The sequence below is a fragment of the Pecten maximus genome, chromosome 2 (genome assembly GCF_902652985.1).
Source record: "Pecten maximus chromosome 2, xPecMax1.1, whole genome shotgun sequence".
Lineage (NCBI taxonomy): Eukaryota > Metazoa > Mollusca > Bivalvia > Pectinida > Pectinidae > Pecten > Pecten maximus.
Window position 1 is genome coordinate 44346226 of NC_047016.1, and position 24195 is coordinate 44370420.

Consider the following 24195-nt stretch of genomic DNA (forward strand, 5'->3'; position numbering starts at 1 on the left):
TACACTCTAAACTTACGGTGGAATTGAGTGCAGAACAATAACCAACGAACGCCTTTGTAAAATTTTCAAGATCAGATCTAACATCCGTGATCGAATGTGTACACCCAAGGTCTGGTTCAGTATCTGTGTTGGATATCGTGTACCCAAGGTCTGGTTCAGAATCTGTGTTAGATATCGTGTACCCAAGGTCTGGTTCAGTATCTGTGTTGGATGTCGTGTACCCAAGGTCTGGTTCAGTATCTGTGTTAGATGTAGAGTACCCGAGGTCTTGTTCAGTATCTGTGTTGGATGTCGTGTACCCAAGGTCTGGTTCAGTATCTGTGTAAGATGTCGTGTACCCGAGGTCTTGTTCAGTATCTGTGTTAAACCTCGAGTACCCAAGGTCTGGTTCAGTATCTGTGTTAGATGTTGTGTACCCAAGGTCTGGTTCAGTATCTGTGTTAGTTATCGTGTATCCAAGGTCTTGTTCAGTATCTCTGTTAGATGTCGTGTACCCAAGGTCTGGTTCAGTATCTGTGTTGGATATCGTGTACCCAAGGTCTGGTTCAGTATCTGTGTTGGATATCGTGTACCCAAGGTCTGGTTCAGTATCTGTGTTGGATGTCGTGTACCCAAGGTCTTGTTCAGTATCTGTGTTAGATGTCGTATACCCAAGGTCTGGTTCAGTATCTGTGTTGGATATCGTGTACCCAAGGTCTGGTTCAGTATCTGTGTTGGATGTCGTGCACCCAAGGTCTGGTTCAGTATCTGTGTTGGATGTCGTGTACCCAATGTCTGGTTCAGTATCTGTGATAGATATCATGTACCCAAGGTCTGGTTCAGTATCTGTGTTAGATGTTGTGTACCCAAGGTCTGGTTCAGTATCTGTGTTGGATGTCGTGTACCCAAGGTCTGGTTCAGTATCTGTGTTAGATGTAGAGTACCCGAGGTCTTGTTCAGTATCTGTGTTGGATGTCGTGTACCCAATGTCTGGTTCAGTATCTGTGTTAGATGTCGTGTACCCAAGGTCTGGTTCAGTATCTGTGTTGGATGTCGTGTACCCGAGGTCTGGTTCAGTATCTGTGTTGGATGTCGTGTACCCAAGGTCTGGTTCAGTATCTGTGTTAGATGTCGTGTACCCAATGTCTGGTTCAGTATCTGTGTTGGATATCGTGTACCCAAGGTCTTGTTCAGTATCTGTGTTAGATATCATGTACCCAAGGTCTTGTTCAGTATCTGTGTTAGATGTCGTGTACCCAAGGTCTGGTTCAGTACCTGTGTTAGATGTCGTGTACCCAAGGTCTGGTTCAGTATCTGTGTTGGATTTCGTGTACCAAAGGTCTGGTTCAGTATCTGTGTTGGATGTCGTGTACCCTAGGTCTGGTTCAGTATCTGTGTTAGATATCATGTACCCAAGGTCTGGTTCAGTATCTGTGTTAGATGTCGTGTACCCAATGTCTGGTTCAGTATCTGTGTTAGATATCGTGTACCCGAGGTCTTGTTCAGTATCTGTGTTAGATGTCGTGTACCCAATGTCTGGTTCAGTATCTGTGATAGATATCGTGTACCCAAGGTCTGGTTCAGTATCTGTGTTAGATGTCGTGTACCCAATGTCTGGTTCAGTATCTGTGTTAGATATCGTGTACCCAAGGTCTTGTTCAGTGTCTGTGTTAGATATCGTGTACCCAAGGTCTGGTTCAGTATCTGTGTTAGATATCGTGTATCCAAGGTCTGGTTCAGTATCTGTGTTAGATGTCGTGTACCCAAGGTCTGGTTCAGTATCTGTGTTGGATGTCGTGTACCCAAGGTCTGGTTCAGTATCTGTGTTAGTTATCGTGTATCCAAGGTCTGGTTCAGTATCTGTGTTAGATGTCGTGTATCCAAGGTCTGGTTCAGTATCTGTGTTAGATGTCGTGTACCCGAGGTCTGGTTCAGTATCTGTGTTGGATGTCGTGTACCCGAGGTCTTGTTCAGTATCTGTGTTAGATGTTGTGTACCCAAGGTCTGGTTCAGTATCTGTGTTAGATGTCGTGTACCCAAGGTCTGGTTCAGTATCGGTGTTAGATGTCGTGTACCCAAGGTCTGGTTCAGTATCTGTGTTGGATATCGTGTACCCAAGGTCTGGTTCAGTATCTGTGTTGGATATCGTGTACCCAAGGTCTGGTTCAGTATCTGTGTTAGATGTCGTGTACCGAAGGTCTGGTTCAGTATCTGTGTTAGATGTCGTGTACCCAAGGTCTGGTTCAGTATCTGTGTTAGATGTCGTGTACCCAAGGTCTGGTTCAGTATCGGTGTTAGATGTCGTGTACCCAAGGTCTGGTTCAGTATCTGTGTTAGTTATCGTGTATCCAAGGTCTTGTTCAGTATCTCTGTTAGATGTCGTGTACCCAAGGTCTGGTTCAGTATCTGTGTTGGATATCGTGTACCCAAGGTCTGGTTCAGTATCTGTGTTGGATATCGTGTACCCAAGGTCTGGTTCAGTATCTGTGTTGGATGTCGTGTACCCAAGGTCTTGTTCAGTATCTGTGTTAGATGTCGTATACCCAAGGTCTGGTTCAGTATCTGTGTTGGATATCGTGTACCCAAGGTCTGGTTCAGTATCTGTGTTGGATGTCGTGCACCCAAGGTCTGGTTCAGTATCTGTGTTGGATGTCGTGTACCCAATGTCTGGTTCAGTATCTGTGATAGATATCATGTACCCAAGGTCTGGTTCAGTATCTGTGTTAGATGTTGTGTACCCAAGGTCTGGTTCAGTATCTGTGTTGGATGTCGTGTACCCAAGGTCTGGTTCAGTATCTGTGTTAGATGTAGAGTACCCGAGGTCTTGTTCAGTATCTGTGTTGGATGTCGTGTACCCAATGTCTGGTTCAGTATCTGTGTTAGATGTCGTGTACCCAAGGTCTGGTTCAGTATCTGTGTTGGATGTCGTGTACCCGAGGTCTGGTTCAGTATCTGTGTTGGATGTCGTGTACCCAAGGTCTGGTTCAGTATCTGTGTTAGATGTCGTGTACCCAATGTCTGGTTCAGTATCTGTGTTGGATATCGTGTACCCAAGGTCTTGTTCAGTATCTGTGTTAGATATCATGTACCCAAGGTCTTGTTCAGTATCTGTGTTAGATGTCGTGTACCCAAGGTCTGGTTCAGTACCTGTGTTAGATGTCGTGTACCCAAGGTCTGGTTCAGTATCTGTGTTGGATTTCGTGTACCAAAGGTCTGGTTCAGTATCTGTGTTGGATGTCGTGTACCCTAGGTCTGGTTCAGTATCTGTGTTAGATATCATGTACCCAAGGTCTGGTTCAGTATCTGTGTTAGATGTCGTGTACCCAATGTCTGGTTCAGTATCTGTGTTAGATATCGTGTACCCGAGGTCTTGTTCAGTATCTGTGTTAGATGTCGTGTACCCAATGTCTGGTTCAGTATCTGTGATAGATATCGTGTACCCAAGGTCTGGTTCAGTATCTGTGTTAGATGTCGTGTACCCAATGTCTGGTTCAGTATCTGTGTTAGATATCGTGTACCCAAGGTCTTGTTCAGTGTCTGTGTTAGATATCGTGTACCCAAGGTCTGGTTCAGTATCTGTGTTAGATATCGTGTATCCAAGGTCTGGTTCAGTATCTGTGTTAGATGTCGTGTACCCAAGGTCTGGTTCAGTATCTGTGTTGGATGTCGTGTACCCAAGGTCTGGTTCAGTATCTGTGTTAGTTATCGTGTATCCAAGGTCTGGTTCAGTATCTGTGTTAGATGTCGTGTATCCAAGGTCTGGTTCAGTATCTGTGTTAGATGTCGTGTACCCGAGGTCTGGTTCAGTATCTGTGTTGGATGTCGTGTACCCGAGGTCTTGTTCAGTATCTGTGTTAGATGTTGTGTACCCAAGGTCTGGTTCAGTATCTGTGTTAGATGTCGTGTACCCAAGGTCTGGTTCAGTATCGGTGTTAGATGTCGTGTACCCAAGGTCTGGTTCAGTATCTGTGTTGGATATCGTGTACCCAAGGTCTGGTTCAGTATCTATGTTGGATATCGTGTACCCAAGGTCTGGTTCAGTATCTGTGTTAGATGTCGTGTACCGAAGGTCTGGTTCAGTATCTGTGTTAGATGTCGTGTACCCAAGGTCTGGTTCAGTATCTGTGTTAGATGTCGTGTACCCAAGGTCTGGTTCAGTATCGGTGTTAGATGTCGTGTACCCAAGGTCTGGTTCAGTATCTGTGTTGGATATCGTGTACCCAAGGTCTGGTTCAGTATCTGTCTTAGATGTCGTGTACCCAAGGTCTGGTTCAGTATCTGTGTTGGATGTCGTGTACCCAAGGTCTGGTTCAGTATCTGTGTTGGATGTCGTGTACCCGAGGTCTTGTTCAGTATCTGTGTTGGATGTCTTGTACCCAAGGTCTGGTTCAGTATCTGTGTTTGATGTCGTGTACCCGAGGTCTGGTTCAGTATCTGTGTTAGATGTCGTGTACCAAAGGTCTGGTTCAGTATCTGTGTTGGATGTCTTGTACCCAAGGTCTGGTTCAGTATCTGTGTTTGATGTCGTGTACCCGAGGTCTGGTTCAGTATCTGTGTTAGATGTCGTGTACCCAAGGTCTGGTTCAGTATCTGTGTTAGATGTCGTGTACCCAAGGTCTGGTTCAGTATCTGTGTTTGATGTCGTGTAGCCGAGGTCTTGTTCAGTATCTGTGTTGGATGTCGTGTACCCAAGGTCTGGTTCAGTATCTGTGTTGGATGTCGTGTACCCGAGGTCTTGTTCAGTATCTGTGTTGGATGTCTTGTACCCAAGGTCTGGTTCAGTATCTGTGTTTGATGTCGTGTACCCGAGGTCTGGTTCAGTATCTGTGTTTGATGTCGTGTACCCGAGGTCTTGTTCAGTATCTGTGTTAGATGTTGTGTACCCAAGGTCTGGTTCAGTATCTGTGTTAGATGTCGTGTACCCAATGTCTGGTTCAGTATCTGTGTTGGATATCGTGTACCCAAGGTCTTGTTCAGTATCTGTGTTAGATATCATGTACCCAAGGTCTTGTTCAGTATCTGTGTTAGATGTCGTGTACCCAAGGTCTGGTTCAGTACCTGTGTTAGATGTCGTGTACCCAAGGTCTGGTTCAGTATCTGTGTTGGATTTCGTGTACCAAAGGTCTGGTTCAGTATCTGTGTTGGATGTCGTGTACCCTAGGTCTGGTTCAGTATCTGTGTTAGATATCATGTACCCAAGGTCTGGTTCAGTATCTGTGTTAGATGTCGTGTACCCAATGTCTGGTTCAGTATCTGTGTTAGATATCGTGTACCCGAGGTCTTGTTCAGTATCTGTGTTAGATGTCGTGTACCCAATGTCTGGTTCAGTATCTGTGATAGACGTGGTGTACCCAAGGTCTTGTTCAGTATCTGTGTTGGATGTCGTGTACCCAAGGTCTGGTTCAGTATCTGTGTTAGTTATCGTGTATCCAAGGTCTGGTTCAGTATCTGTGTTAGATGTCGTGTACCCAAGGTCTGGTTCAGTATCTGTGTTGATGTCGTGTACCCAAGGTCTTGTTCAGTATCTGTGTTTGGATGTCGTGTACCCGAGGTCTTGTTCAGTATCTGTGTTAGATGTTGTGTACCCAAGGTCTGGTTCAGTATCTGTGTTAGATGTCGTGTACCCGAGGTCTGGTTCAGTATCTGTGTTAGATGTCGTGTACCCAAGGTCTGGTTCAGTATCGGTGTTAGATGTCGTGTACCCAAGGTCTGGTTCAGTATCTGTGTTGGATATCGTGTACCCAAGGTCTGGTTCAGTATCTGTGTTGGATATCGTGTACCCAAGGTCTGGTTCAGTATCTGTCTTAGATGTCGTGTACCGAAGGTCTGGTTCAGTATCTGTGTTAGATGTCGTGTACCCAAGGTCTGGTTCAGTATCTGTGTTTGATGTCGTGTACCCAAGGTCTGGTTCAGTATCTGTCTTAGATGTCGTGTACCCAAGGTCTGGTTCAGTACCTGCGTTAGATGTCGTGTACCCAAGGTCTGGTTCAGTATCTGTGTTGGATATCGTGTACCCAAGGTCTGGTTCAGTATCTGTCTTAGATGTCGTGTACCCAAGGTCTGGTTCAGTATCTGTGTTGGATGTCGTGTACCCAAGGTCTGGTTCAGTATCTGTGTTGGATGTCGTGTACCCGAGGTCTTGTTCAGTATCTGTGTTGGATGTCTTGTACCCAAGGTCTGGTTCAGTATCTGTGTTTGATGTCGTGTACCCGAGGTCTGGTTCAGTATCTGTGTTAGATGTCGTGTACCCAAGGTCTGGTTCAGTACCTGCGTTAGATGTCGTGTACCCAAGGTCTGGTTCAGTATCTGTGTTTGATGTCGTGTAGCCGAGGTCTTGTTCAGTATCTGTGTTGGATGTCGTGTACCCAAGGTCTGGTTCAGTATCTGTGTTGGATGTCGTGTACCCGAGGTCTTGTTCAGTATCTGTGTTGGATGTCTTGTACCCAAGGTCTGGTTCAGTATCTGTGTTTGATGTCGTGTACCCGAGGTCTGGTTCAGTATCTGTGTTTGATGTCGTGTACCCGAGGTCTTGTTCAGTATCTGTGTTAGATGTTGTGTACCCAAGGTCTGGTTCAGTATCTGTGTTAGATGTCGTATACCCAAGGTCTGGTTCAGTATCTGTGTTGGATGTCGTGCACCCAAGGTCTGGTTCAGTATCTGTGTTGGATGTCGTGTACCCAAGGTCTGGTTCAGTATCTGTGTTAGATGTCGTGTACCCAAGGTCTGGTTCAGTATCTGTGTTAGATGTCGTGTACCCAAGGTCTGGTTAAGTATCTGTGTTAGATATCGTGTACCCAAGGTCTGGTTCAGTATCTGTGTTAGATGTCGTGTACCAAAGGTCTGGTTCAGTATCTGTGTTAGATGTCGTATACCCAAGGTCTGGTTCAGTATCTGTGATAGACGTGGTGTACCCAAGGTCTGGTTCAGTATCTGTGTTGGATGTCGTGTACCCAAGGTCTGGTTCAGTATCTGTGTTAGATGTCGTGTACCAAAGGTCTGGTTCAGTATCTGTGTTAGATGTCGTGTACCCGAGGTCTTGTTCAGTATCTGTGTTAGATGTCGTGTACCCGAGGTCTAGTTCAGTATCTGTGTTGGATGTCGTGTACCCAAGGTCTGGTTCAGTATCTGTGATAGACGTGGTGTACCCAAGGTCTGGTTCAGTATCTGTGTTGGATGTCGTGTACCCAAGGTCTGGTTCAGTATCTGTGTGAGATGTCGTGTACCCAAGGTCTGGTTCAGTATCTGTGTTGGATGTCGTGTACCCAAGGTCTTGTTCAGTATCTGTGTTAGATATCGTGTACCCAAGGTCTTGTTCAGTATCTGTGTGAGATGTCGTGTACCCTAGACGCCTGGTAGAGAAGGACTATTCAATTGATTAATGTAGGTAAAAATCGCCGTTATGTTTAAAGAGATGATTTTTACGTCTTTTAGTTTTCGGTTTTTCCGTTTTAAGTACTAGATCTACACAGATAGTGTGGTCGATTAACGATTTGTACCCGTCCGGAACATCAGGTCGTTTATATCCTATGAAAAGCATCCCAAAGTAAATTTTGACCATGCTTTACTCTTAATCTTGAATAAGAATTACGATTTTGCATATATTCCTATTTTCTCTTGTTTTCTTGAACACATCATTATACGGATCACTAGCCAGCAAACAAGACTTCCGATACCCGCTGATAGATGGCATTGTTTACATTTTGGTCCACATATATATTCTAGTACATGTACATATGTCATGCTTAAGTGCTTTAGTGAAGTATATACCTGCAGCGTGTGATCAAACTAGCTTGGACGCTTATTTTTCTGGGACGGTTTCATTTACACAACGGTATTCATTTTGTTTATTATTTACTTTTTACAAACTTTTATCTGATAAGACCTTATTGACATGTAAACACTACAATATAGACTCACATGAAAAGGACGAGCATTAGAGCACTGAATCCTCCAAATTCTAGAAACACAAATCCCCGGAAGCTGCCAACAGTTGCTGTATATATCGACTTGGAGATAACATCTGCTGCGACTGTACATACCGACTGTATCACCGCAGTACCAGCAAATAACGCACCTGTTAAAACATACGTGATTAGGATGCATCAACATCTATGAATTTGTAGATGTGAAATACCAATTATTTCCATGCACTATTTGAATTTTTAATGTTCCAGTTTTGATCATTTGATTACAAGCTCATTTCAAATTGATATCAAATAAAATACAGCTGTTAAAATGTTATATTGAAAACTAGCCATGCTACTGGTGTCATTCGTGATCCAGGAGGATAAGTTCACATTGATTCAAGTCGATAACTCTTTATGTTATTCGTCTCTAAGAAGAGGCCCTCACTTCACGATAAGTGCGTGGTTGAAACTAAACAGAAACCAAACCTTGCTGGTCAGGAGGCGTCATTTTGGACAATATCGATCTAATCACCGGACTGGCCAGCATAGTAAATATTCCAATAGCGGGCACTGAAATAGAATCATAGCGTTAAAAAGCTAATTAAGATACTAAGTATATGAATTTAGTCTTTCGATATAATAACTAAATACAATATTTGAAGACAACGTCAAAAGGTGCTAGCACTATTTTATATGTACAAAATAAATAAAATAAATTCTCTGTTTAAGGTTGCACATCAAATTTTACCCACACACTTGAATTTGTGTAAATATAACCGTAAACATATCTATTTGACTGTTAAATATCGGCGAGCTTTTGCAATCGCGTTATGTATGCATGTCGAATTTTAGATAATTTTCCCAAAATAAATAAATTATCTTAACGGCATATAATATATATCTTAATGTTAATGTGTTTAATGTGTATCGACTTATTCATTAGACTGTCCATGCCAGAGTGTAGCAATCACTTCTTCAATAGGCAGGAAGCCGAATTTCGCTGAAAACGAAAGAAAGTATCGCTAAGTCATTGTAAAATTAAGAACTGATCATAGAACAATGAAAAATCTTTACACTTACCAAAAAACAGCATGGTATCATTGACCGCAAAAGCCTCCATGATGTAAGCAAGCACGCTTGATAAACCGCTGACTATGACAATGACTTTGTCGGAGAGACAACATTGGAGCAGCTTTATGGAGCTTAGGCCAATAACGTTACGTGCAATGTACCCAATACTTGAAAACCATCCTATTTTCACAGAAGTCCAACAAAATGGCGCATTAAGTTGATACAGCTCTTCCACAGTCTCTCTACCAATTAGAGACATGGTTAAAGCAATATAGCTCAGCGTTAGTATAATATACTTCCATCTTTTACCGTCCTTTGACGTATCCTTGGTGTAAAATGCGAACGCACTTTTGATTAAATTCAAAACACCGGTTGCTTTGCGCATGGAATTTTCTAACGATTCGGGAAGAAAAAGTAATACTATCATGAGATTAAGTCCATTTAAAGCTGATATAACAATCATTGAATAAACAAAGCCGACGTCTTTGATTAGATAACCAGAAGAAACGCCGGACAACACCAGTCCAAAACCGACTGAAATTTCGACCAGTGTAAAAGCCAAAGTGCGTGATTTGCCGCTGACTGTTAGGTCGGACATGTAGGCATAACCTAGCGATAACACGAGACACCAGCCACCTGTCAGCCCTTCTATCCCAACAAACAGCAAGAAATAACTGAAACTGATACCCGAACTTATTCCTATCGTAATTAAGCTAGTTTTCAGAAAGGTTCCAATAAGAGAAATAACAACAAAAGGCTTTCTTCCATATTTATCGCTAAAAGATCCCAGAACGACATCCATCACAATGGCGGGTACGCTGGAAAACACGGATGCCAACATCAGCCAGTCGCTAGTCAACTTCTGTATGTTTGTCCTCTCAATGAAGGCCAAAGATGTCTTGTTGGTGTGACATTGCGAGTCGCCATTATTTGTTAGAAATGAAGAATCTGGATATTTCTGTTTGGCAATGTCATAATACACGTACTGGCCGATTACCATGTTACAATATATGTACGAATACAGGTGTATCGCCAGGCAAGGGGACATCAAAAAGTGTCTCCATCTCAGCGGAGGAGGATCAGGTTTGGATGTGAACTCTGGCTGCGTTAACGTTTCTACTTCAACATCTATATCACTGTTGACACTTTGTTGTGGTAGAAGAAGTGGGCTTTTCTCATCCTCTGTCATTTTATCCATATTTTCTAAAAATTTACACGGAAAAAGTTTTACTGGTATACAAATTATTTCATATTCGCAGATACAAAAAATAAATAAATGAAAAACGCCGCCTCATATAATGTATATATTTATGTATACGTACGAGCAAAAAAATTTTAATTGATGATTGTGAATGTTTTAGTCCTGTGCTACGTTGTCCATAAACAGAAAATTAGGGAATAATATATATTTCATCAACCGATGATGACTGCTGGTCATCATGGAATTGAAACATCATCTATACCATCTTATCAGTATACAGTTTAAAGTATTGGAGTTATAAGTTCAAAATATATTTTGAATGTGGTGGCAATGGCACCAATCTTGTTGAGGAACAGCACACGACTGACGCCTAAAAGCAACATAACTTAAGAGAGACCTCGAGTCAAGTGCGCTAAAACATGAAAAAAAAACATTCACATCATCGCTAAATAATGTATATACGTAGAATAAGTTTAATTAACGTTACTTACTGGTGTCTCCGGGAATCTCAGCGATACATCATAACCACATGCTTAATGTCTAGTTGTCAGCTTTATCATATGATAACATCGTCCTATATATTGACCTGTTATACTGGCGACATGTGACGATACTATTTACATTGTTCGACCGTCGCGACAGATATGAGATGGTCATCTAACCGTATAATCATAGTTTTAAAACATATCTACTTGTAAATCTCCTTCGGCACTAAATGACATAGTACCATAGTTTCGTATTTATTATACAACGTATTATCCTGATAAAGTCCGTAATCACTTGTAGATTAAGTTTAAGCTATCAGACGTTTTACTATGCTTACCTGAAATGCCTTTTCTAAGTGCAGTAAAATTACATTTTTCCAATCTCAATATTCCCAAAACTGAACACGGATAAAGTTGTATTGAAAACTAGAAATTGTCACGGACAATTTGACGGGCTTTTCACACCATTGACAAACTTAAGGGAGAATTTACCTTGATGACCTTAAATGTAGGTCAAGGTCATAGTTCAACTCCCTTGGCGTCTTGGCTATTCAGAAGTCATTTAAAGATTTTAGCCAATTTGACACCTGTGACCTTGAATGTAGATCAAGGTCATTCATTTGAATAGAAACTTGGTAGCGCTCTAACCCAGCATGTTACAGACCAAATACCAAGTCCCTGAGCCTCTTGGTTATTGAGAAGATTTAGCAATGATTGCACAATCACGGAAATTTTTTAAATGGCGTACATCCTGAACCGGAAGTGCTAAAGAAAAACTGAAGGTACCAAAATCATCAGAATGACATACTGCATCGACCTGTGTAAAACATTTTACAAATTCAAAAAGTTGAAAATTTGGTGACCTTTGACCCCATAACTAACTTTTATATTTGACCTCTGACCTTAAAACTTTTTGTGAGTAAAAGTTAGCGGCATGCATTATCTACAAATAGCATGATCACATGACCCTTTTTGAGTTATAGCCATTTGAAACTTTTCAAATATGACGGCATGGCGGCCATATTGGATTTCGGACCGACCCCATGATATCAAGGCTTGGTCAGTATTATCTCATAGTCATTTTGTCAAAGTTTGTGCTGAATCGCACTGGTGGAATTTGAGAAGAAACTGAAAATGTGGGTTGTGGGCATACCAAATAGAACAAAAATATTCAAAATGGCGTACTGCGTTAACGACAAATATAACCGAAAAAATTAAACATCAGAATGACATACTGCATCATACTTTGAACATCTTTTAAAAAAAAAAAATGAAAAATGAAGATTTTTCTAAAAATAGACAAACTTGACCCCTGGCGAGCTTTTTTTATTTGACCTCTGACCTTAAAGTTGTAATTATATAAAAACTAGCCCCAGACCTAATGTACCATAATATTACCTTTGTATTTTGAGTTATGGTCATATCAAACTTTTTAGGAATGACGTCATGGCGGCCATATTGGATTTTTGACCTAATTTTAAAATTTTTGACACATGGTCATACCTTGGCCAACAAAATGCGAGAGAGACAATTAGCCTAATCTTTACCAATTAAAAGATTAATACGCTACGAAAACGGCAGAAGAATAATAAGAATAAGAATAAGAAACATAACGAAAACAATAGGTCTTTTCACCACTGGTGAAAAGCCCTAATTAGGACAGAAAACAAAGAGAAAACAACCCGATCGTATTTGGGATTCCTGAACAGCTTGAATAATTATAAGTAGAACAATGGAAGCAGACAGAATACGAGGCGGTACGTGGTGGTGAAATGCTGAGAAAACTTATCACAATGATGATAATAATAATTAGGGTTTTATGTACTTCTATATCACAGCAATATAGCCGTTTCACAAATTCTAACCGTGGATATTTGGACTTGGTAACCAGCCAATATCTTTCTCGACTTCATAGGGAGCACACAGCTGGAGCTGCCATTTCCGCTCTGAAAGCTCATACACTTGCTTGCACTGCGCATGCCCTACCACGCACTCATTTAAAACTAAGTCGACAGGAACACAGCGGGGTCAAGTATCGTAATCAATACAGCGCCCGTGCCAGGACTCGAACCAGTGACCCTTCGGTCACGTAGCCCTGCGTCCTACCACTAGACCATCGTACCTACAGACAGAAAGATAAATCTAAAAGTACCGAAAGAAGAAGCGAATAAAATGCAGAAAATGATAATTTTATTTGGGGTTTTTGGGCCGTCCTTGGACCAGAAATGTCGTTCATCTTGTCTAGAAAAACGTCGAATTTAACTAACTGTTTACGAAGGAAATTACCTAAGTCATCTATCAGTTTCCCTATTATAACTTATAATAATACAACCATGTAACTCTACCAGGAGATGTTGTATCAGCTCCATCCATCAACAAAGATAGACTAATTCCAACCATCATTTTTTTCAGTGACTGATCCATTCCTGTGTCTATTCACTAAGGAGGTTGATATATAGGGAGTTATATTGCCCCTCCTGTGTTATCCACATTTTAGCTACTGTTATGTATGAACTGTACATTATACTAGAAGGAACAATATGTGTGTATATAATCTACATCGATATGTTCTCAAGCAGGAAGTGTAATATTATTATTATTATTATTATTACAAGCTTACCGGTTATAAGTAATTATATATTAAAGTATTTAAAATGCTGAAGTACCCATCCACATAAGTATGGTATATCATATACACGTCTCTTCCAGAAGGTAGAAAGTTGTAGTAATCCATTATGAAGTGTTTACAAAGGAATACGATAGTAACGTGACCCTGGGGTCAGGGTCTGCTGAGAGTAGCCAGATCACACCTGCAGACCAGTCAATTCTAAACAAAGATGCACCCTATACATGAGAAGTACAAATGTACCTGATAGAACTATCCCGTGAAGTAATTCGACTATGGTTGAGAAGATGAATTATTTATATGACCATATCCGTAAACTGTAAAACGAAAGTAGGTCTTGCCCAACTACATAAATGATGTATAGATTACGATACGATAGCTATGAATTAAATCAGTGTTACTTTCCATTGTAATTTAGCACAATGGTGTCTCAAAAATTGCGGAAATAATCCGGTAATGTTCAATGGTCTTCTGTTTTTATTATCGTCGTGTTTTCTGGGTCACGTTCTAAGCTAATGGACCGAAGTGTTATCCACTCCAAACCTCCACTTATCGACTATAGATGCCTGATTCTATAGCATGTGGGCTTCCTACGTCATCAAATTCATTTCCCGCGAAATTACTGGGAAATCTAAAACAATTCTTTAAATGAAATGAAGCGAAAGAAATAGAAAACGTCTAAATAAAAGCATCGTGATCAGTACTGAGTACAACGTTAAAGTTCATTGTAAATAATTGCTACTATTTGCCAATCTAAAGCATAAGTAATTTAAATCAAATTATTTTAAAATCCATATTTCGTTTCTATTATTATCTTAAAAATTGTATCGCAAGATCATTTAGAAGCTTTGCAGTACTTACTCTTCAAAACGCACAGATGCTTTGATTTTAACAAAGATGGCGACCTGAAGCTGCGAGGCGGTTTGGATTGGAATTAAATTGCGTATATTTCGGCAAGTAAACATCGTACAATGTTCCCGTATGGTCAGATCATCTAATTTTTTCAATATGTATTCAGAACAGTTGTTGTTTAGTCCCTACGGTCATTAACATAAAAAATCGGATTAAATACTTATTTAATTATTGGAAAAATAAAGTAATCAATGCGCAACCGGTATGTGAACATACATGGAAAAGTTACCATTCCTCTTAAAGAAATATCAATCAAGTGTCATCAATCAAACAAGCTGAACCAAGCTTTCGACGACACGAAGACTGTGGTTCTGTGCTAATAGAGGCATTTTGCCTGCGTTCATCAACTAACTAATTCCTTTATATGCGTCATTGGAATTTCATATAAAAAATTATTCCTAAATTACAGTATGATGATGGGAGTTTTATTACAAAGCAAGAACACATTCTAGATGAAGTAAAATGTTTTTATGAAAAAAATCTTGAAAATGTTGACCTTCCTACTTTTCTTGACTTTGAAAACATACCTAAACTTAATCATTCTGACTCTGAAAAATTAGAAGGATTAATAACAACAAATGAAGCAAGTAAAATATTGGCAAACATGAAAATAACAAAAGCCCAGGATCAGATGGTTTTACAGTTGAATTTTTGGAAAAACCTTGGTATCTTTGTTGTTCGGTCATTAAATTATGGATTTGTTAAAGGGGAACTGTCAATCACACAACGTCATGGTAAAGCGAGGTCAACATATGGCAAGCCAAGTTGTCATTTATTCGCGGAGCAATGTTGATCCAGTATTTTACCAAATTATATAAGATATCTTATATATTATATAAGATATCTTATATGTTTACGAGGTACCTTATTTGTTTATAAATTATCTTATTTAAAGTTTATAAGATATCTTATATCTTTTATATGATGTCTTGTAAACTCTTCTTTATATAGTATATAGTATATAAGATATCTTATAAAGAAAAGTGTATAAGATATCTTATTAAGAACAAGACTCTCGTGAGACCGGCAAAACCTAAAAGTTCGAGAATGACTGCTCCCTCTGTAAGGTAACTTCCGTTTTATTGGAAGGCACCCGGAACATACACAATCAACCCTCTGTCACGACCACGATCGGCTAGGCACGGAGCAGATGTCGTCTTCGAGCAAACATGAATATATGGCAATTATAAATCTGTTTTAAACCATTATATGTAGTTTCAGCTTCATCTCTGCTCCTTCATCGAGTGGAGGAGATTGTATTATCACCAATTCAAATCTCGTTCTTTATAAGACATCCTATAATCGAATTATATAAGATATCTTATATAATTTCCTTTATAACATATAAGATATCTCATATAATATATAGGATATCTTATAAAATACATAAGATATCTTATTTAATTTTCTTTATAAGATATATTACATCTTTTATGAGATATATAATATATCTTATAAACAAAAGTATATAAGATATCTCATTTATTATATAATATATATTATGAAGTATTTAAGATATCTTATATAATTTGGTAAAATCCTGGATCAACGTTGCTCCGTGAATAAATGACAACTTGGCTTGCCATAGCAACATGTAAATTCAATAACAACAAAGGCAAATTAATCATTAATCTTCCTCCCCCCAAAAAAATAAAAAGCAAAATCGCAATACATAGACGATTATGTTTAAACAACACATGTCCGTCCAAAGTACTGCTTCAAGATCATTGCTGATTGCACCAAATTTGAAGTGGGATAATAATGTATATGGGAAGAATAGCTGTATTTCAAGACTAGTCCTTGTGTTATAAAGATTAGAAATATTACATCTTGAATATTGCTAAAAAGCATTCACATTTTGAACAGATTGGCTTTTATTGCATTTTCGAGACAGAAGAAAAACATAAGAATCATTCATATAAACAATTGTTTAGAATAATTGCATTGAAATATGGCGCATACATTTAATGTATATTTAATGTTCTTAGATAAGGGGTTTTGCTTCCATGCAATGAATTTATTGGCCTTGCAAGTTTGCCTGTTTGGCTGATTTGGAACCGTTTCAAAGTCCATATTAAGCGATTTCCCAATTTATGCAACTTGTATTTTAATAGCGTATGAAAGACTTGAGCTGAAAAGAGCTGAAAATCTCATGATCAAACTTGTTCTAGAAAATATCTGTTGTTCAGAATCAAGGCAAAATTGCATATAATGATATTTTCACTGTTAGATCTTCGACACATACATGTATGAAAACTTACCAAAATCAGCATTTCAAATCGGCGATGCACATGGATCAATGGATTTAAAAATCGTTTGGTCATGTGCTTGCCTTGTTTTAATTACAGGTTACAGGTACCACCAGATTAGTACACTTGGTCAAATTTGATGTTCAATATTATTTTATTTGTGCATGTACCATCGGTCATAACTGAAAACTCGATCAAATGCCTTACCTCTAGAAGTAACATACAAACTCGTTTTGCTGATGAGATAAGTTGAGATAAACCATTTTAGGATATTGATAGTCCAACCAAACACTCTAGCTAAAAAAATTTGGCAAATCTGCATGTGTTCTATCTTAGGTGGGCTGACTATGATGTCTATTACTCATATCCATCTTTACACAAAATGTAGATACATATTACACTTCAAAGGCGGTTACAAACATATATATAAGCATCTCTTATTCGCTTGATTTCCTACAAGGTCTAAACGACATTTCACCAAAGGTGGATTTTGGTAGACTTTTCCCTTGTTATAATGTAGGTATACCCACCATTCCAAAAACCAAGAAATAAATAATGTTGCGATTATGTCCCGCTTTCGGCTATATTATGAGTAAGTTGACTGAACTGGCCACTGCTGAAATTAGGCAGACTTCGAAACGCATGTTAAAGTCTCTGTTCTACAAAGTTAGCAAAAACCTACCTACATGTATGTGGCTATGTATATTTTCTCATCCCGGCTAGCCCCGATGCAAGACATTGCAAAGAATTAAATCATTTCGACTCCTACAAATCAGTAAAGATGCCTACACATTTTCCATGTATTTCTATATTATATTGCAATCTTATAATATATTTCTACCTTCTTCAACATCTAGACGATCACGCTATGGCTATATAGTTTTATATAGGCGAAATGCAAATAATAATAATAATTTCATAATTCTAATGATAATAAAAAAATAATGATTATTATGATTATTAAACATTTTAGATATACATTAACTTGTCAGCCTGCCCGTGCTATCAGGGACGTATTCTATGTACGTCTCTGATGTTATGAGGAACATCCGTCATAATTATCCATTTAGAAAAAGAAACTAATTGGGTTTTGTTCAATCAGGGACGTATAATCTATATATGTCCCTGATTCAATGAACTAGAAATTGAAGACAATTTTAGTGATAATCTTATTGAGATGAATGCCAAGAAATAGCGTTTTCCCATAAATGCTCTCTGGGGAAAAAGCGAGCTAACGTATCTAAAACTTAGCTGTTCATTGATTATAGACAATTTCTATAGCTAGTTACTTGGTGGTAGAGAATTTGTGTATCCCGAGCCCGAGCCCGAGCTTTGGATATTTTCGTTTTTCTCCTTCATTACTGAATGGATTAAAGTGATTTTTTTCTACCAAGATTTGATTTCAGGTTTTAAATCAATCCGTGCAAGTGGATTTTCATGAAATGTATTTTTTTTTTAGGGGGAGAATTTGTGTAGCCCGCAATCAAGCGTGACTATTCATGTTTTTTGCTAATTATTTCCGATACATGCTATTATTGAGAAATATTACTAGATACAAACAACAAGTAAATATAGCTGATTCTAAAAATATAAATTTCAACATATATCTAATGTGACTTGGTGTCAAATTTTGACATTTTTGTAACCGCGCCGACGATCAATGAACTCGCCGTGTTTACCGAGCTTTCACCGAGCCCGTGCTAAGGGCAGATAACTCTACCGATCCCGAGCTTTGTGACTGTACATTAGTAAAGCCTTTAGTGATATATGTGAATTGATTGTGATTAAAACATAAAAATGGCTTGAGATTAAACTTAATTCAAATTGAGTGTTATTGTTAAGACAACAAAATAAAATATGTATATTTATCGCACATTTTAAGTTATTAACTGAAATATCAAATTACAAAAATCATCAAAAGAAAAACAATATTCAAAGTAGAATGATGAATACAAAGTATAATGTGATTTTTTTCCCCCATCAAAATAAGGTGATCACAACTCATTAAATTCCAATTCAACAAGTCCATTGATGAACACTAATTACTGATCACGGGGCCTTATCCAAACACTGACCTGGCAACTTCAGCTTCTTTTAATCCCCTGATTAGAGATCAACTAATTATCATACAAAGAAGCTTGGGTTCAGTGTTTGATTCTTGCAGGTTGGTGGGTACTATCGGAGCTAGGTGTAGGTAACAAGTATATGGGTATTACAAATAACATTGTTGAGGGGACAATTAGCTTAATTAAATCTTTAAATAATTGGAAAGAATTACCGTTAGATAGTATAGTTTTGTCTTTTTATTATCTCCAGAATTACTATTGTAACGAAATCAAGAGGGGGTTAATAGGAGTAGGTCCATTCAAACTTAAAGCTATACATAAGAGCGCACAGTTAGATCCAGATGATGTAGTATTTTCAAAGAAGGTTTGTAATCCCGATGGTATATTAGATTTAATTCAGAGTAAGATCAATGATATAGAGCCAGATGTACACGACGAGATAACCGACGAAGAGGTAAGTGATGACAATGTTAACGCCACAACAGACTCTAATATTCCGCAAGCAGGTAAGTATAATTCACAAAAGACGTTAGCAGTAGCCGCATTAAGGGATAATAAGGTAACTCATGTTCCATCTGCCAAGACATTTTTAGTTGAAGGTTCGCAGGGAGATAAGTATGCAGTTCAGTTACATCCCAAAGAGAAATGTCAGTGTCCGTCTATAGGTACTTGTTATCACATTATAGCTGCTAAGTTAAGTATAGGAATAGATGATTCAGTAGGTAAGAGAAAACTTCATATGGCCCAACTTAAACGTAATTCCAGGAAACGTGTAGACAAGAAAGCAGGTAGGAAACGACCACGACCTTGTGATAGAAATGAAACTGATATACATGTAGTTCCCGCACCAGACAGTAAGTTAACTAAGTTAGGTGATTCTGTACTATGTTCAACGCCAAGCACAACAATAGTTTCTCCAGTGAAATCTGATCAAATCTCTCCCCTCCATGATATTTCAGACATCGGTACTCCTAAAAAGCCCAAACCTAGGTCTAGATTATCTTTAACAAATAGGAGATTATCAAATATAATGGAAGAGAAGGAAGATATATCCAAAGATGTGAGTATTAAACAGTCAGAAGAAAATACAATAAGTGGTGATCACGTGAGTATAAATCAACCAGAGGAAATTGCCCCGACTGATGATGTTGTAAGTATAAACGAGCCTATTGTTATCACTAGTCCTAAGGTAAAACCTAATAGAAAACGACTTTCGTTGCCAAAAAGACACAAACCAAAGGTAAGTGATATATTAGAAGATCTTTCAGATGATAGACCGTCAATTTGTAAGCTAGTAGAAACAAAACGTATTTTGATGGATAACGGTAAGAGTACAATAAGTTTTAAAGAAAAAGATGATATTTTAAAGGATAGAAAATTATGCGGAAATACTATGTGTTATGTTCAGGACATTTTAAAGAAACAATTTCCAAATATAAACGGTATGCAAGATACAGGCTACGCTCCAGTTTTGAGAAACGGTAAGTCGGATTATGCTTTACGAATGAAACCGACGACAGCATCAGCAGCACAAATCCATCATACAGGTGAGGACCATTGGGTAGTATCAGTACAGGAGGTAAGTGGTAACGAAGTTTATATTCTTGATAGTTTGATAGGTATAACTAAGCAGAAAGATCATTTGTCAGCGTCCTTAGAAATGCAGGTAAGTTCATCATACGGGGAAAATAGGAAAATCTTAAAAACAATTTTACCTAGCATACAACAGCAAACAAATGGGGTTGACTGTGGGGTTTTTGCCATCGCTAATTTAGTAGAGTTTTGTTTTAATGGGTTTAAAGGTAGTGAAGAAACAGAATTCGACATAGATTATATGAGACAGCATCTAGTAAATTGTATTTCAAATGGTAGGTTTTCTAAATTTCCAAAGAAAAAACTTAGTAAATACAGAAAAAAGAAAGTTTCTCGAGCCTTAAACTTATGATATTTTTTTCGATTGTGAGTTAGATGGATGTCATATTTCTAATGTTTTTGATGATATGGTAAGTTGTGACGCTGGTTGCGATAGGTGGTTTCACAATAGATGTGTTTGTGATCAGTCAGATTTTCATTTTTCAAGAGACAGTTTCGTTTGGCATTGTACTAAATGTTCGAAAATTCAAACTAGAATACAATAAGAAAATAGTACTGTAGTTGTATTAAAATCATGCATTGATGAAAATATTTTTTTACTAAAAGAAATAGCTTTAGTAACAGATAAAAAGTAAACGAATGAATTGGTTTATACCACAAATGAAAACTTTATTTTCTACGTAAAAAATACAAAAGTACATATGGTGATAAAAATATTTTAATGTGATAAACAATAATGAAAAGATGGATAAATATATATAAAATCATTAAAATAAAATGATATGGGCTCTTTGTAGAACTGCGTCCTCGTCGCAGAGCCCGGAAACATTCTTAAACCAGAATGGCTAAAAGTTCTACAAAGCTCGGGATCGGTAGAGTTATCTGCCCTTAGCACGGGCTCGGTGAAAGCTCGGTAAACACGGCGAGTTCATTGATCGTCGGCGCGGTTACAAAAATGTCAAAATTTGACACCAAGTCACATTAGATATATGTTGAAATTTATATTTTTAGAATCAGCTATATTTACTTGTTGTTTGTATCTAGTAATATTTCTCAATAATAGCATGTATCGGAAATAATTAGCAAAAAAAATGAATAGTCACGTTTGATTGCGGGCTACACAAATTCTCCCCCAAAAAAATGAAAATCGTCGATTTAGGACGTTAAAATACATTTTAAGAAAATCCACGTACACGGATTGATTTAAAACCTGAAATCAAATCTTGGTAGAAAAAATCACCTTAATCCATCACAGGCGTCTGAAGTTCTGACAGTAAACTGAGATATAGTCTAATACCATATAAAAAATAAGAGTATCTACTATAAAATTCTTTTTTTTATAGTAGATACTCTTATTTTTTTATATGGTATTATATCTCAGTTTACTGTCAGAACTTCAGACGCCTGTGAATCCATTCAGTAATGAAGGAGAAAAACGAAAATATCCAAAGCTCGGGCTCGGGTCTAAAGCAGCATTATTTCTTTTAACAGTATAAATATAGGAGATAGGTACATATAAAGTTAAATGACTGCATCGGGAAAGATCACGACATATAAATGTTTGGAATGAATTCAAATATACTTGATCGATTAGAAGAAAAAACATTTTTAATATTATATGGATAAATGGAGCATTTTGGATTAAGTTTTTTTATTATAAGAAAATAGTATGAAAAGAAGGGGGTGGGGGATAGGAAGTGATGATTAGTCGAATCTTCCCGACCTACTCAAGAAGTTTTGCACAACTTTGGCGATTTTTACATTGTCAGTTGAGGAGATATTCGTGTCACCATTGCAAAGTATATTTACATTAACAGGACCGTACCAGGTTAAATCAGCAATAAGAGTTCCTCTTAACTTCCTCCTTTGTCATTAAGAAATAAAATTTAGAATCATAACAGTAATTTAGAAAGTCAGCATTCACTGTTTTGTCATGATTATAAAGTGTTTGATGTTCTTGGTTATAAAAGATATATTTGCCTAAAAAATGGGATTCTGTTTCAACGTCGTAAGAATTAAAGTATACAAGTAAATTAAAACAAATACATGTACACATATGTAGATGTTTCTTTCGTGTAAGTATATTATTATTTTTTTTTCTCATTTCAAACATTGATTGTTAACACAGCAAGGAAGTATAAGTACAAGTAGTACAACATAGAAAATGATACATTAATGTATTAAATAAAGGTATTAGACAACAGACTTTTAAGAGAAATTAAAGGAAGAAAAAAAATCATATCTAACAAATGATTCTTTTGAAATGCGTGTATATTATAATCATATAAATTGGAGAGTTTGAAATCTGAAATGAAATACAAATAAAACAGTCAACTGGCATTGGAAACTGTCCTATATCCAATAAACAGTTCTTCAAAATCTATTTCAAAGTTTGAAACTCGAAATGAAATACTGATAAAAACTTGTTGATATAATGATAAAAAGAACGTGCATATGGGATAAGAATGTGAAATGGCATCGAAAACTGTATGAAATAAATGTTTTACATGGAGTGTACAGAGGAGTCCGCGTGTAAAAAATATTATAATCTGTCAAAATGTATTGCAGTATTTCAAAGTTAGAGTCTGCAACCAAATTGTGAATCATGATACGAGATTCGTATCAAATAATAGAAAAAACGGTCGATGGATTTTAACTGAAATAAAAGGTGATAATTCGTGCCATTTCGGGAAGATAAATGTGTACAAGTTTGTACATGCAGGGACATACTTTACTCCTACATTTGTTTAACCAAGGACAGATCAATTAAAAATCTTAAGTCCCTTATATCCAAAATAAAAAGGCCACTGATTTTATTTTTTATCCGACCATATTGGGCTGATACCTAGTGTGATTAGAACCATCTTCTTGGGATCTAGATAAACCCTACCCTACCACATTGTTCCGACAATAAACGATCAGTACCTCTAAAAACGGCCCTTTTCAAAGCCGACCTCTTCACGAAATGTGTTAAAAAATCTCGAAAATGCACAACTTAAATCGATAGAACTTACACTTCAAAAAGCCAATTGGTGGTATTACGTAGTCATCAATAACAGTAATTGATGATTATTCACTCGGGCAACAAACGGTCATTTTTGTACACGTGTTGTTGCAGCAGTACAAGATGCAGAAAATTACATTTGGTAATAAGATGACTTGTTTTTTTCATGTTTCTGGTAGCAACAAAATATTCTTTTTATATTAGAATAGAAATAAGCAAACTGATGGTGAGGGACAAACAGCACGACACCTAATTTGTTAGTTACGTGACTCCGCCTACTGATGGCTTTCGTTACCTGTCACTCGTCTTCCATTGAACACAAGTGAGGCGGAGACGCGGGTTAGTTGACAGCTAGACAGGCGCCAAAGTTATATAAACTAATCCAATTAGACTACACCGCAGGTGGGCGGAGTCACCGATAGATGATTTTTTTCACTTGACTCGGTCAATTATTGTTTTATAAAATATTAATGCATTTATTGATCACTTCGAAATTGTAAGAATGTATTCATGGTTTTGATGAAATAATACGTTTTTATAATTATTTTATTTCAGGTATCAGATTTGGAATTCCACAATTGACATATTAGAGACGTGTACATAATTTGGTTTGATTTATTTTGTTTAACGTCCTATTAACACCTAAGGTCATTTAAGGACAGCCTCCCGTGCGTGCGACATACATGCATGTGGTGAGTGCGTATGTGTGTTTTGGGAGGCTGTGGTGTGTTCGTGTTAAGTCTCCTTGTGATAGGCTGGAACTTTTGCCGATTTATAGAAGAAACGCAGAGAATGTCTTTATTCTTCTCTACCAAAAATGGTATAGATATAAATGTTCTTTGTGACATCATGCCAGAAAGATTAGCAGAAATCCGTAATATTTTAGATTCCCATCATCTGAGACAACATAACTTTCGATTAGAAAATATGCGTATTTCCTTCTTTCCGTCGTCCATCAAACTGGAACGATCCAGATATTAAAGGATTCGTCTACTTAGAAGTTCATTAGAAGAAATATACCTAGGAAATGTCCAATAATAAAGGCATCTTGGTGTGTGGCTCCCGCATGTTAAAAATACTGCATAGCCGTTTGAAGAACCGT

At 37.8% G+C, this 24195-nt stretch overlaps 1 protein-coding gene across 2 annotated transcripts in view; it reads right to left on the reverse strand.

Moving 5' to 3' along the window:
• The window catches only part of LOC117322203 (solute carrier family 46 member 3-like), an 11333-nt gene extending 524 nt beyond the window's left edge, over positions 1 to 10809 (reverse strand). Inside the window, exons 1-4 of one of the 2 annotated variants that reach the window (XM_033876977.1) lie at positions 10650 to 10809; positions 8967 to 10160; positions 8373 to 8456; positions 7897 to 8053 (exon numbers count right to left, since the gene is read on the reverse strand). In XM_033876977.1, the coding sequence (XP_033732868.1) occupies positions 7897 to 8053; positions 8373 to 8456; positions 8967 to 10155 (1430 nt within the window). In that variant the 5' untranslated portion in view covers positions 10156 to 10160; positions 10650 to 10809. Of the gene's footprint in view, positions 1 to 7896; positions 8054 to 8372; positions 8457 to 8966; positions 10582 to 10649 lie in introns of those variants that run through there. The other variant, XM_033876979.1, reaches the window with a different exon arrangement.
• Between the last annotated feature and the right edge of the window lie 13386 nt (positions 10810 to 24195).